This window comes from Panulirus ornatus, chromosome 9 (assembly GCF_036320965.1).
Source record: "Panulirus ornatus isolate Po-2019 chromosome 9, ASM3632096v1, whole genome shotgun sequence".
Classification (NCBI taxonomy): domain Eukaryota; kingdom Metazoa; phylum Arthropoda; class Malacostraca; order Decapoda; family Palinuridae; genus Panulirus; species Panulirus ornatus.
In genome coordinates, this window is record NC_092232.1 from 10179779 (window position 1) to 10196238 (window position 16460).

Consider the following 16460-nt stretch of genomic DNA (forward strand, 5'->3'; position numbering starts at 1 on the left):
ATATATAGGCTTAATTTCATGAATGCTATGTTGAAAAATTTCTCTATATTGTAATTTAACACAGCTTTTATCATGCAAGTTAACTCTTATTCACTAGTTATTTTTTTATTTTGGAAAGTGCAAATTAATTACTAGTGTTAGTGTTCAGAGCCATTTTTTATTTTTTTCAGAAAGACATTCTAGGTTCACGATATTCAGTTGTCTCATTTGTTAACAGGGTCTACAGGTAGGCTGCATATCTTTGATCTTCAGAATGAGCATCTTGAGAAGCCACCTGGACGGCAACTTGCGATGGAAACATCGATAGTGACTTCAAAAAATACCAAAATATTGGAGCTATCACAGAGCCATATTGCTATTGTTGGCTTGGATAAGGGAGATGAAGGTAATAGAGCATCAAATTATTCGTACCATTAGTCATAGTGGGAGATATCTTTGCTTTTAGTGCAGATTGCAGCAGTAGTCATGAAGTTTTTCTCAAGTTTGCTGAAATCTGTATGTTGTTCATGATTTTAACGGTTCCTGAGGTTCATGCAAATTTGAAACAATGGTGGGGGCCTTTAATGACAAGAATCCTGTTTTATTTCTTGATATTTTTCAGTTTCCATAATTTCTCTGTGGCATACATAACCATAGATCATAATTTGGTTCCTTTTTAATCTTAACAAGTGAGTGACTGAACTCATTATATGGTTTTACTTTCTTTTATCCGTTACAACCCTTCTAGGAAGCTTTCTGGCTTTTAAGGTGGCCACTAGACCCCAGTCAAATAGATATTTGAACCTAATATATGTGGTAGGAGATTAGGAGACATGGCAAAAAAGCTTATGTGTTAATAGAAATCTAATCAGTGTACTTCTTACTATTAGTTAATAGAAGTCTGTTATCCCAGCAGTGATCACTTTAAAGAATATTAGGGTTATGCATGGTTGGTTTAGATTAGGTCTTTTGCATTATTATTGCATTTCTTATAATTATATACTGTTTTATAAAAGAAGTACAATACTGACCCATGAGGCATAACCCTATCCAACCTAGCCTTATGTAACCTAACATTGTTAAACCCTTACAAAATGTTATTCCATTCCTGGTTCATCTCCCTCTGAATAAGAAAGAATCACTTTTTGCTCAAAGTATGGGTCTATATTATACTTTGTCATAGAAAATACCCAAAGGATGTGTTGGTGCAGGAGAGCATTGGGTGTATGGGAGATTGCCTAGGTTGGCAGCATAGATGCCCTTTATCTATGTAAATACACAGTAAACTTCCATTCTATTGGACTTTAGTGAGTCCAACTTCAGCTTCAAACAGACCTTCTGACCCCACAGGGCTAACTTTGGGATCTGAAAGACATTTTTTGAAATAGTCCTTCATTTATTTATATATTTATTTTGCTTTGTCGCTGTCTCCCGTGTTAGCGAGGTGGCACAAGGAAGCAGACGAAAGAAAGGCCCAACCCACCCACATACACATGTATATACATACACGTCCACACACGCAAATATACATACCTATACATCTCAACGTATACATACATATACACACACAGACATACACATATATACACATGTACATAATTCATACTGTCTGCCTTTATTCATTCCCATCGCCACCCCGCCACACATGAAAAAACAAACCCCTCCCCTTGCATGTGTGCGAGGTAGCACTAGGGAAAGACAACAAAGACCACATTCATTCACACTCAGTCTCTAGTTGTCATGTATAATGCACTGAAACCACAGCTCCCTTTCCACATCCAGGCCCCACAGAACTTTCCATGGTTTACCCCAGACACTTCACACGCCCTGGTTCAATCCATTGACAACACGTTGACCCTGGTATACCACATTGTTCCAGTTCACTGTATTCCTTGCATGCCTTTCATCCTCCTGCATGTTGCAAATATAATCTGGTAAATTGGAACAAGTTGGGATGTAAGAGACAAGTCCATTAGTTTTTGACCTCATTCAGGGATGCTGAGTGTCATGACATGTGACAAACCTCTTTTGCTATCTATCTGTCTATATCTCTGAATCCTATTCCGACTGGAACTTCCCTCATAGGGGTGGCCACTTCATTTCATTTTTCCTTTATTTCACTAATGATTTACCAATGATTTAATTGATCAGTATTTTCCTCTATGCATTTACATTTGCAAAGACAAATTAAGTAGATATATTAAGACATAAGAAGACATAGCTTGGTCACTGCTTATCAGTTTGTGATAAGCACTTCTTTGGGCAGTGCAAAAGCTAGCACATTGCCTGTTTTTTTTTTTTTTTTACACATTTTCTGTTATGTTACATGTGCCTAACCTTTTGTATTAAGTTATGGCAGACAAAAGTGCTGTCAGTGTTTTATATGCTAAGAGATCCTACTTACTTACATATGTAAGTAGGAGAGATGGCCAGAGAGCGTTATTGGATTACAAGTTAATTGATAGGCGCGTGAAAGAGAGACTTTTGGATGTTAATGTGCTGAGAGGTGCAACGGGAGGGGATGTCTGATCATTGTGGATCTTGTGGAGGTGGTGAAGATTTGTGGGGGTTTTCAGAAAAGAAGAGAGAATGTTGGGGTGAAGAGAGTGGTGAGAGTAAGTGAGCTTGGGAAGGAGACTTGTGTGAGGAAGTACCAGGAGAAATTGAGTACAGAATGGAAAAAGGTGAGAACAAAGGAGATAAGGGGAGTGTGGGAGGAATGGCATGTATTTAGGGAAGCAGTGATGGCTTGCACAAAAGATGCTTGTGGCATGAGAAGCGTGGGAGGTGGGTAGATTAGAAATGGTAGTGAGTGGTGGGCTGAAGAAGTAAGATTATTAGTGAAAGAGAAGAGAGAGGCATTTGGACGATTTTTGCAGGGAAATAATGCTAATGAGTGGGAGATGTATAAAAGAAAGAGGCAGGAGGTCAAGAGAAAGGCGCAAGAGGTGAAAAAGAGGAAAAATAAGAGTTGGGGTGAGAGAGTATCATTAAATTTTAGGGAGAATAAAAAGATGTTTTGGAAGGAGGTAAATAGAGTGCATAGGACGAGGGAACAAATGGGAACATCAGTTAAGGGGGGCTAATGGGCTGATAACAAGTAGTGGTGATGTGAGAAGGAGATGGAGTGAGTATTTTGAAAGTTTGTTGAATGTATTTGATGATAGAGTGGCAGATATTGGGTGTTTTGGTCGAGGTGGTGTGCAAAGTGAGAGGGTTAGGGAAAATGATTTGGTAAACAGAAGAGGTAGTAAAAGCTTTGCGGAAGATGAAAGCTGGCAAGGCAGCGGGTTTGCATGGTATTGCAGTGGAATTTACTAAAAAAGGGGTGACTGTATTGTTGACTGGTTGGTAAGGTTGTTTAATGTATGTATGATTCATGGTGAGGTGCCTGAGGATTGGCGGAATGCTTGCATAGTGCCATTGTACAAAGGTGAGTGCTCAAATTACAGAGGTATAAGTTTGTTGAGTATTCCTGGGAAACTATATGGGAGGGTATTGATTGCGAGGGTGAAGGCATGTACAGAGCATCAGATTGGGGAAGAGCAGTGTGGTTTCAGAAATGGTAGAGGATGTGTGGATCAGGTGTTTGCTTTGAAGAATGTATATGAGAAATACTTAGAAAAGCAAATGGATTTGTATGTAGCATTTATGGATCTGGAGAAGGCATATGATAGAGTTGATAGAGATGCTCTGTGGAAGGTATTAAGAATACATGGTATGGGATGCAAGTTGTTAGAAGCAGGTGAAAAGTTTTTATCGAGGAGTAATGCCATCTCAGTTAACTCCAGTGCCGTGATAAATATCATTGAATCTTTTATTACTGAATACACAAAGAATTATAACCTTAATATTAGTGAAGGTCTATACAAATTGGATAACTTTATTGATAGAATTTGTAAACAGTTCACCTACTTTTCCACATAATAAGTTTATGATACACTTCTTGTCTGTCTTGGACAATCACTTGTTTACCAAATGGCATCCTAGCTATGTCTCTTCATTGTATATCAACTGACTGTTATATTTTTTTCTTGTATCTCCCCTGATGATGTGGTTATTACACAAAAGTGCACTTGGGAACTTATCGTGTTTCATTTTCCCCATGGACTCATTGGAATGTACTTGATCACGTGCAAAGTTGTGATCCTTTCTAATATACCATACATAATTGACATATTTTTGTAAGTACAGTATCCTTGTTTTTTACACATTTACCTGCTTTTTTTTACGTTTAATTGTTGTTTATGTAGACAGAACTGCGTGAAAAATTATCAAATGACTTTATTGATGTCAAAGATATTAACACTAAACGCCATAGACATTGTATATTTTATTCTAGATCTAACATCAGTAGTAAACATATACATCGTGCCCAGATGGCAGACAGTGTATGCAGTCACTCTGACAATTTATGGGTGACTTAGTTGCATGATATTTTTTCCTCCTGTAGTGATAGACTGCTAGTGGCAACCTTAGCTTGAATTTTAGAAAAAGGTGGGAAAATGTAAACCATCATTTAATGATATGAGCAAACCTTTAAGTTCATTAGAAAACAAACAGATCAGTTTAAGTGTTAAAGTAATGTATGTAGATGGAACAGAGTTTTGCTAACTCTTCATTGATATAATGTTCACTAGTTATTGAGTTCATTCATGGCACTACCCTGCCACGCAGGAAATGTGTACGTATATGTACTTGTATGGGCATTCATGTATATATGTATGCGTGTGTGTATATGAGTGGATGGGCCGTCTGTTTCCTGGCGCTACCTTGCTGATGCTGGAAACGGCAATCTAGTATGATAAATGAATGTAAATGAATATTTTATGTCCAAGTTGCATTTTAAAGGATTTTGTTTTTTACTGACAGACTAACCCTACAGAAAGGTGAGCATTTCTTCTCTTTTAGATTTTGCCTTATCTATTTGTATGATAGTATTGCATTATTCATGCGAGGTAATGAAATGATGATGTCTTAAAAGTTATTAAAATGTTCTTCAGGTGGATTACTAGTTCTCTGGGACATTAAGTTTGCCATGGTGACTAGTAGTCGTAAGCTAAAGATGTACCAAAATCCTCCTCTGGCCTGGGTTTCATCAGAAGGAATAATAGTTGCAGAGGGTGGGTCATTAGCTCTCATCCAATACAGAGTTCAAGAATCAAACCTCGCAACTATGTTTGGTGCTAAAATATCAGGTGGGCTTTCCTTTTGGTTATTGCTGTGAAATATGTGATTATACTCTCCAACCACCTTGTGGCACAAGGATATGTGATTGTAAAGGTAAACTACCTGTTACACACTTATCGGAATTTAAGAATTGCTTATTAGATGAAGATGAGCATTTTACAATAAATGTTTAGGATATATAACACCCATATTTTCCCTTAAGCAGTTTACTATAGGCATATGTTACCTTAACTGTAGACCCTTGAAAACATTTTTGTTGGAAGCAGTATAATGCATATATTTTATGATATCTGCTAAGATTGAATATGAATGTTTTAGGTAAGTGACAACAGGCAAAGGCTTAAGACAACAAAAAGCAAAGCATAAATGAATAAAAGTAATTGTATTGCATTACTGTAGAGTGAGGAGTGCATCTTGGTAGTCATTAATGCTTTTGCTTCTAGGTAAATTTTCCAAGGTATTTGTTTAACCATTTTATTATTTTGTAATGTTCTCACTGTACTCCTATTTATGTGGGATATATCTGCAGAAATTGGTGACTGACTTTGGAAAAGTGTGTGAAAGGAGAAAGTTGATAATAAGTGTGAATAAGAGCACGGTTATTAGGTTCAGCAGAGTTGAAGAACAAGTTAATTGGGATGTAAATTTGAATGGAGAAAAATTGGAGGAAGTGAAGTGTTTTAGATATCTGGGAGTGGACTTGGCAGCAAATGGAACCAGGGAAGCGGAAGTGAGTCATAAAGTGGGGGAGGGAGCGAAGGTTCTGGGAACGATGAAGAATGTGTGAAGACAACATTTCCTCAAGAGCAAAAATGGTTATGTTTGAAGGAATAGTAGTTCCAACAATATTGTATGGTTGTGAGGCATGGGCTGTAGATAGGATTTTATGGAGGGGGGGTGGATGTGTTGGAAATTAAATGTTTAAGGACAGTATGTGATGAGGTGCTTTGATTGAGTAAGTAATAAAAGGGAAAGAGAAATGTGTAGAAGTAAAGAGCGTATGGTTGAAAGAGCAGAAGAGGATGTGTTGAAATAGTTTGGACTTGTGGAGAGAATGAGTGAGGAAAGGTTGACAAAGAGGATATATATGTCAGAGGTAAGGGAACAAGGAGAAGCGGGTGACCAAATTGGAGGTGGAAGGATGAAGTGAAAAAGATTATGAGTGATCAGGGCCTGAACATACAGGATGGTGAGAGTTGTGCAAGGAATAGTGTGAATTGGAACAATGTGGTATACTGGGGTCGACTTGCTGTTATTGGGCATGTGAAACGTCTAGGGTAAAGCATGGAAAAGTCTGTGGGGCCTGGATGTGGATAGGGAGCTGTGGTTTTGGTGCATTACTCGTGACAGCTAGAGACTGAATGTGGACGAATGTAGCCTTTTTTGTCTGTTTTCCTGGCACTACCTTGCTGAAGCAAGGGGTAGCAATGCTTTTTTCTTTAGGGCAGGGTAGTACCAGGAATTGATGAAGGCAAGTATGAATATGCACATGGCTCTACCATGAATATGTGCATTTATGGGCGTTCATGTATATATACAAGTATATGAATGGATGGGCCACTCTTAATCTGTTTCTTGGCACAACCTTGCTGATGCAGGAAATGGCGATCTGGGGATAGGGGATTAAGAATACTTCCCACGTATTCCCTGCGTGTCGTAGAAGGCGACTAAAGGGGAGGGAGCGGGGGGCTGGAAATCCTCCCCTCTCGTTTTTTGTTGTTTTTTTTAATTTTCCAAAAGAAGGAACAGAGGGGGCCAGGTGAGGATATTCCAAAAAAGGCCCAGTCCTCTGTTCTTAACGCTACCTCGCTAACGCGGGAAATGGCGAATAGTTTAAAAGAAAGAAAAGATTTAGTGATTACATCCATTCAGCTGACACATATTCTCAGTTTATGTCCACTGTGCTTAATTGACCAGAGGCATAACTTAACCATAATTTTTCATTTTTCACATTGTTCACAAAGTTGATACATCATACAAGACCAACATCTCCATTCAGCCATAGTTTTTCATTTTTCACATTGTTCACAAAGTTGATACATCATACAAGACCAACATCTCCATTCAGGCATCCATTTTCACCCGTATTACAACTTGTTTACATTTTTTTTTTTTTTTTTTTTTTTTTTTTTTTTTTTTTTTATATACTTTGTCGCTGTCTCCCGCGCCTGCGAGGTAGCGCAAGGAAACAGACGAAAGAAATGGCCCAACCCCCCCCCCCATACACATGTACATACACACGTCCACACACGCAAATATACATACCTACACAGCTTTCCATGGTTTACCCCAGACGCTTCACATGCCTTGATTCAATCCACTGACAGCACGTCAACCCCTGTATACCACATCGCTCCAATTCACTCTATTCCTTGCCCTCCTTTCACCCTCCTGCATGTTCAGGCCCCGATCACACAAAATCTTTTTCACTCCATCTTTCCACCTCCAATTTGGTCTCCCTCTTCTCCTCGTTCCCTCCACCTCCGACACATATATCCTCTTGGTCAATCTTTCCTCACTCATTCTCTCCATGTGCCCAAACCATTTCAAAACACCCTCTTCTGCTCTCTCAACCACGCTCTTTTTATTTCCACACATCTCTCTTACCCTTACGTTACTTACTCGATCAAACCACCTCACACCACACATTTTCCTCAAACATCTCATTTCCAGCACATCCATCCTCCTGCGCACATCTCTATCCATAGCCCACGCCTCGCAACCATACAACATTGTTGGTACCACTATTCCTTCAAACATACCCATTTTTGCTTTCCGAGATAATGTTCTCGACTTCCACACATTTTTCAAGGCTCCCAAAATTTTCGCCCCCTCCCCCACCCTATGATCCACTTCCGCTTTCATGGTTCCATCCGCTGACAGATCCACTCCCAGATATCTAAAACACTTCACTTCCTCCAGTTTTTCTCCATTCAAACTCACCTCCCAATTGACTTGACCCTCACCCCTACTGTACCTAATAACCTTGCTCTTATTCACATTTACTCTTAACTTTCTTCTTCCACACACTTTACCAAACTCAGTCACCAGCTTCTGCAGTTTCTCACATGAATCAGCCACCAGCGCTGTATCATCAGCGAACAACAACTGACTCACTTCCCAAGCTCTCTCATCCCCAACAGACTTCATACTTGCCCCTCTTTCCAGGTATAAGTTTGTTGAGTATTCCTGGTAAATTATATGGGAGGGTATTGATTGAGAGGGTGAAGGCATGTACAGAGCATCAGATTGGGGAAGAGCAGTGCGGTTTCAGAAGTGGTAGAGGATGTGTGGATCAGGTGTTTGCTTTGAAGAATGTATGTGAGAAATACTTAGAAAAGCAAATGGATTTGTATGTAGCATTTATGGATCTGGAGAAGGCATATGATAGAGTTGATAGAGATGCTCTGTGGAAGGTATTAAGAATATATGGTGTGGGAGGCAAGTTGTTAGAAGCAGTGAAAAGTTTTTATCGAGGATGTAAGGCATGTGTACGTGTAGGAAGAGAGGAAAGTGATTGGTTCTCAGTGAATGTAGGTTTGCGGCAGGGGTGTGTGATGTCTCCATGGTTGTTTAATTTGTTTATGGATGGGGTTGTTAGGGAGGTAAATGCAAGAGTCCTTGTTTACATATGAGTAACAATAATTCTTTTGGCATCTTTGTCTAAAATATTTTTGGAGGGTCATCAGATCACGCCTGTATCTGTGTCTCTTTTTACAATCTGCTTCATCCTGCACATTTAGCCGTACTGTCATATGTAGATCTTCAGCATCATATTGTTTTCCATAGGTTTTTCATGTTCATACCTCCTTGAAGGGTATTCATCCTTGCATCTTTTTCATGATTTCAGTATGCTACATGTCTGTCTTGTATTTTTTTTGTTACTTTGTCCCTTTTTTGTAATTCCAACTAGACTCTGGTGGATGTCTGTTTTCCATTGTTATTAACTTTTTGAAACCTAATACTCTTATTATTTAGCCTTCCCTATATAGTATCAGAGTTATGACAAGAAATTTACCATGCAAGCTGATTACATCCTGGAAATTCTTCTTGTTTCTTAGAGCTTCTTGTACACCTCCAATTTATTTCCCCCTTGTCTTATAAATGCTTGTCTTAATTCTCAAAATTCACAAGTCTTCCCCTACTGTCTTATTGCCAGATGTCAAGAGTTAGAGCTTGTTTACTTCCTCTTCCTAGGTCACACTTTACCCCATATGCCACTGTGTCCTGAAGATATTGAGCAACTCAAGAAGTGGCCAGTTCAGTGTTTAGTTCTCTCCCACAGCAGGACTTCGGAACTTTACCTTCTTAGATTTTTTCATACTGTTTTCTTTTAACAGGCTGATTGTTGTCTCATGATAGATGGATGTCACTTATCTCTTTTACCAACAGTCCCAGCCTCAATAATGGCACCAGTGACCATAGTTGGTTCTTCTTTTTTAAAAAAAGAAAAAGTTTGATCGTTTATCATTATATACATTTAGATTGCATCAAAATGCAGCATGATTTTATGAATAAATACAGTGATGATTTAGATGATTAACAGCAGTAGAAGATCATCTTAATTGAGTTGTGAAATATTATGATATCAATAGAAACAGATGAAACACAATAAATGTTATCTGGTATATTCTAGAAGCTATTCAAAATGATACCCTGACATCCCATAACCAGTCTTGATTTCATAGACCAGTTATACAGGGGTACTGTCATATAATGCTGGTGGCTTTCACTTTATACAGTGATAACATGTATGGATGTAGCACCAATGACTGCAATTTTTGACTGGATTTTTACCAGTCTGTCTTGTGATATGAAGTTTGTGCCTTGTTTAAGAACTGCACGAGGAAAAGAAATGGAAATCTCTCTTGTAGATTTGGAACATCTCTACATTACATTATTAAAGACTGGATTCCAGAATCACAAGGAATGAGCAAATAAATTAAATCATATACAGTTTTAAGTTTGATTTTCATTTTCATTTTATGGACTCCATGGTAAGCATTCCTGACCATGACGCATTCACAGGCCCTCCAGGGTTAAGCGCATAGGTTTAGATCCTGGTTGCAGCAGTCGGTCCAAAGTCAAACCAGCTGTTCATCCACCCCTCATGGTTGGTCGATAAAATAGGTACCTGGCTCTTACTAGGAATGAATGTGGCCTTTGTTGTCCTTTCCTAGCGCTACCTTGCATGCACACGGGGGAAGGGGGTGCCATTCCATGTGTGGCGGCGGGAATGGATGAAGGCAGCATGTATGAATATGTGCATGTGTATATATGTATATATCTGTGTATGTATATGTATGTATACGTTGAAATGTATAGGTATGTATATGTGCGTGTGTGGGCGTTTATGTATATGCATGTGTATATGGGTGGGTTTGGCCATTCTTTCGTCTGTTTCCTTGAGCTACCTCACTAACGCAGGAGACAGTGACAAAGTATCATAAATATAAAAGCATGTGAAGTGGCTGGGGTAAACCATGGAAAGTTTTGTGGGGCCTGGATGTGGAAAGGGAGCTGTGGTTTCGGTGCATTATACATGACAACTAGAGACTGAGTGTGAACAACTGTGGCCTTTGCTGTCTTTTCCTAGCGCTACCTCGCACACATGTGGGGCAGAGGGGGTTGTCATTTCATGTGTGGTGGGGTGGCGACGGGAATGAATAAGGGCAGATGGTATGAATTATGTACATGTGTATGTATGCATATGTCTGTGTGTGTATATATATATATATGTATACATTGAGATGTATAGGTATGTATATGTGCGTGTGTGGACGTGTATGTATATACATATGTATGTGGGTGGGTTGGGCCATTCTTTCATCTGTTTCCTTGCGCCACCTTGCTAACGCGACAAAGCAAAATAAATATAGATAAAATAAAATAGATATATAGGTAGCGTTAAGAACAGACGCTGAGCCTTAGAGAGAAAATCCTCACGTGGCCCCCTTCTCTGTTCACTCTTTTGGAAAAGTATAAACTGGAGGGGAGGATTTCCAGTCCCCTGCTGCCTCCCCTTTTAGTTGCCTTTTACAACATGCAGGGAATATTTGAGAAGTATTCTTTCTCCCCTATCCCCTAGGAAGACAGACAAAGAGGCCACATTCGTTCTTACTCGGTCTCTAGTTGTTGTGTGTGATGCACCGAAACCACAGCTCTCTATCCATATCTAGGTCCCATAGACCTCTCCATGGTATGCCCTGGTTCAGTTCATTGACAGCATGTCAACCTTGGTATACCACATTGTTCCAGTTTCCTCTATTCCCTCCACACCTCTCACCCTCCTGCATTTTCAGGCCACAATCACTCAAAATCATTTTCACTCCATCCTTCACCTCCAATTTGGCCTCCTGCTTCTTGTTCCCTCTACCTCTGATGCATATATCCTCTTGTCAACCTTTAATCACTCATTCTCTCCATATGTCCAAACCATGCCAACACACCTTCTGCTCTCTCAACCACACTTTTTTTTATATTACCACACGTTTCTCCTACCTTTTCACTACTTAATCAAACCACCTCACACCATTTATTGTCCTCAAACATTTCATTTTCAACACATCCATCCTCTTGCTTACATTCCTATCAATAGCCCATGCCTCACAACCATACCCATTTTTGCTCTCCGAGGTAACGTTCTCTCCACACATTCTTCATCGCTCCCACAACCTTTTGCCCTCTCCCCCACCCTGTGACTCGCAGATATCTAAAACGCTTCACTTCCCCCAACTTTTCTCCATTCAAACTCGTATCCCAACTAGATTGTCTCTCAACCATGCTGAACCTAATACTAATAACCTTGGTCTTATTCACATTTCCTCTCAACTTTCCCTTTTCAAACACTTTTCCAAACTCAGACACCAACTTCTGCAGTTTCTCACTTGAATCAGCCACCAATGCTGTATTATCAGCGCACAACAGCTGACTCACTTCCCAGGCCCTCTCATCCCCAACAGGTTGCATACTCGCCTTATTCCAAAATTTGTATTTACCTCCCTAATCACCCTGTCCATGATAAAATTAAACAACCATGGTGACTTCACACACCCTTGCTGCAACCTGACCTTCACTGGGAACTGGTCACTTTCCTCTCTTCCTACTCATACACTTGCCTTACACCCTTGATAAAAACTTCTCTGCCTCTAGCAGCTTACCTCATACACCATATACTCTTAAGACTTACGCAAAGCATCTCTTTCACCTTAATCATATACCTTCTCCAGATTCATAAATGCTACATACAAATCCATCTGTTTTTCTAAGTATTTCTCATATACATCCTTCAAAGCAAACCCCTTATCCACACATCCTCTACCACTTCTGAAACCACACTGCTCTTTCCCACTCTGATGTTCTGTACATGCCTTCACCCTCTCAATCAATACACTACCATACAATTTTCCAGGAATGCTCAACAAGCTTATGCCTCTGTAGTTTGATCACTCGCTTTAGTTCCCTTTACTTTTGAACAGTGGTACTTTACATGCATTCTGACAATCCTCAGGCACTTCACCATGATCCATACATACACTGAATATCCTTACCAACCAATCAACAACATGGTCACCCCTTTCTTAGTTACTTCACTTGCAATACCATCCAGACCCTGTCGCCTTCCCAAATTTCATCTTCCTCAGAGCTTTCACCACCTCTCTCTTCACCAAACCACACTCCCTGACTCTATCACTTGGCACACCACCCTGACCTAAACACCCTACATCTGCCACTCTTGTCATCAAACACAGTCAACAAACCTTCAAAATACTCACTCCATCTCCTCACTTCATCACTACCTGTTATCACTTTCCCCTCTGCTTCCTTCACCGATGTTCCCATTTGTTCTCTTGTCTTACGCATGTTATTTACATTCTTCCAAAACATCTTTTTATTCTACCTAAAGTTTAATGATATTCTCTCACACCAACTCTCATTTGCTCTCTTTTTTACCCCTTGCACCTTCCTCTTGACCTCCTGCCACCTCTTATAAATCTCCCAGTCATTTGCATTCCTTCCTTGCAGTATTGTCCAAATGCCTCTCTTTTCTCTTTCATTAACAACTTTACTTTTTCATCCCACCACTCGCAACCCTTTGTAATCTGCCCACTTCCCACCTTTCTCATGCCACATGCATCTCTTGCATGTTATCACTGCTTCTCTAAATACATCCCATTCTCACCTACTCCCCTCATGTCATTTGCTCACCTTTTGCCATTCTACACTCAATCTATCCTCGTATTTCCTCATACAATTCTCCTTTCAAAGCTCACTTACTCTCACCACTCTCTTCTCCCTGACATTCTCTATTCTTTTTTAAAAGCCTTTACAAATCTTCACCCTCGTCTCCACAAAATAGTGATCAAACATCCCACCAGTTAACCTTCTCAGCACATTAACATCCAAAAGTCTCTTGTTTACATGCCTGTCACTTAACACATGATGTAATAATGCCCTTTGACCTTGCCTTCTAAACTAACAAAAGAAGAAAAAGGTTTGCAATTGTTACACTTGTGGAAGGTCTTTCCTGTTTGGATTTTTCAGTCTCTCTCTCTATTTGAAGTTCAAGACTTGGAGAGAAACTGAAGTAAAAAGACTCCTCATTTAAAGTAGGCAGTGTGTTCCTGATTACTACTTTAAGTGAAGCTTTCTTAAACAAAGCCAAGTTTGCCTTAATGTCCATTGATTGAAATGCATTAGAGAAATTATGTTTTTATGTGTTTTAGGGTGAGGTTTCATCAGTTTCCTTTTAATTTTCTTCAGGTTTTCACAGGAAATATCAGTTTATTTATTATTTTTTTTTTTTTTCTTTATAATCTATTTCAGATTGTGTGTACTTAGAACAGGACCCTTTAGATTAGGAACCCCCATACAAGGTTATATTTGACTTGCATTGTTTCTTTTTCATCTTGACTGTATTTGGTCTTATCAGTAAACTATTTCTTTTTCAGAAGCAAAAGAATTTCCTTCTGAAGTTTGTCATAGCTGGGCAAAGATAAAGGGTATAGCACATCAAGATATTGTGCCAAAGGAGGCAACAGAAACTATTTGCTTTAATAAAAACAAGGAACTTTGCCAGATTATACAAGAACTGAATAAAGGATCTTTGTCTGAGAGCATGTAAGTGTTCATTTCCTAGATTGGTTAAGAAGAAATTGAGAGTTTTCATTGAGATTTAGGAAGTCATTTTACCCATGGATTATAAATACAGGGAAATGCAAAAATGTGAATGACTTTCATGATATAAATTTTTTCTGTTAGATTAAGATTTTCATGCTTAATACTTCATTAAAACTTTGCATTAGTGGAAAATAGAAAGTTAAGATATCTAGATTGGATAATTTTTCTGTGGCTAGTTCTTCTTATGGGGTAGCATGTGGAGCTGACAAGTAGTTGTCAGATTTTCTTGCCATAGTAAAACTGTGGTTTCACATCTTTGCATGATACTCCATCATGCATGCTTGCATTCTATTCACATGAATTCCCCTCATTCACCAGAGCTTGCACTGGACATTCTATTCTCCTTTGCGTGAGTGTATTTTACAGTTTCATCATCATCCTTACTGATTGCAACTACCAAATACCTAGACTGATTTACAACTTTTAATCTTCTCTGTTCACATGATTTTCATACTATAATGGTTCATTTCTTTCAGAAACAGGAATTCTGCTCATGCTCACATTTGTTTTCAGTGTCCTTTTTCTTGTATCACATAAGTGTTGTCTTCTGACAAAAAATTCTGGCTTTTTTTTTTTTTTCAATCCACCACAGTTCAACAGTACATCATAATCACCCCAAATCGTGTAGCCTTACTTTAGGTGTGCTTTTTCATTATTGGTATCGGACAGATCAGATCAGATGATTGTACAGTGTCAAGGTGATGTGGCATAATACCCCTTCAGAGAGGTACAGGAAATGATAATACCAAACTGTATTGGAGTAAAGTGTGTCTTTTATCCAGAAAAATACAGAGTGGTACAATGCATTATAGAAGTGCAACCTTATCTCTTTAAGGTTAGATTGTATTTTTAAGTTGGCTCAAAATGATTTGAGAAAATGTTTCCATTGTGAAATTATTTTTATTTGTTTATTTATTTTGCTTTGTCGCTGTCTCCCACGTTAGCAAGGTAGCGCAAAGAAACAGACGAAAGAATGGCCCAACCCACCCACATACACATGTATATATATACATGTCCACACATGCAAATATACATACCTATACATCTCAACATATACATATATATACACACATAGACATATACATATATACACATATACATAATTCATACTGTTTGCCTTTATTCATTCCCATCGCCACCTTGCCACACATGAAATAAAAAACCCCTCTCCCTCATGTACGTGAGGTAGCGCTAGGAAAAGACAACAAAGGCCACACTCGTTCACACTCAGTCTCTAGCTGTCATGTAATAATGCACCGAAAACACAGCTCCCTTTCCACATCCAGGCCCCACAGAACTTTCCATGGTTTACCCCAGATGCTTCACATGCCCTGGTTCAATCCATTGACAGCACGTCGACCCTGGTATACCACATCATTTCAATTCACTCTATTCCTTGCACACCTTTCACCCTCCTGCATGTTCAGGCCCCGATCAATCAAAATCTTTTTCACTCCATCTTTCCACCTCCAATTTGGTCTCCCACTTCTTCTCGTTCCCTTCACCTCTGACACATATATCCTCTTTGTCAATCTTTCCTCACTCATTCTCTCCATGTGACCAAACCGTTTCAAAACACCCTCTTCTGCTCTCTCAACCACACTCTTTTTATTACCACACATCTCTCTTACCCTATTATTACTTACTCGATCAAACCACCTCACACCACATATTGTCCTCAAGCATCTCATTTCCCGCACACCCACCCTCCACACAACTCTATCCATAGCCCACGCCTCACAACCATATAACAATGTTGGAACCACTATTCCTTCAGACATACCCATTTTTGCTTTCCGAGATAATGTTCTCGACTTCCACACATTCTTCAATGCTCCCAGAATTTTCGCCCCCTCCCCCACCCTATGATTCACTTCCGCTTCCATGGTTCCATCGCTGCCAAATCCACTCCCAGATATCTAAAACACTTCACTTCCTCCAGTTTTTATCCATTCAAACTTACCTCCTAATTGACTTGTCCCTCAACCATACTGTACCTAATAATTACCTTGCTCTTATTCACATTTACTCAGCTTTCTTCTTTCACACACTTTACCAAACTCAGTCACCAGCTTCTGCAGTTTCTCACATGAGTCAGCCACCAGCACTGT

At 39.3% G+C, this 16460-nt stretch overlaps 1 protein-coding gene across 1 annotated transcript in view; it reads left to right on the plus strand.

The window, feature by feature from the left end:
* LOC139750195 (nucleolar protein 11) overlaps window positions 1-16460 on the plus strand; it is a 47822-nt gene that overhangs the window by 14261 nt on the left and 17101 nt on the right. The window contains exons 5-7 of the mRNA XM_071664620.1: window positions 218-385; window positions 4983-5177; window positions 14121-14289. Coding sequence (XP_071520721.1) covers window positions 218-385; window positions 4983-5177; window positions 14121-14289 — 532 coding nt within the window. The remainder of the gene's footprint in view (window positions 1-217; window positions 386-4982; window positions 5178-14120; window positions 14290-16460) is intronic.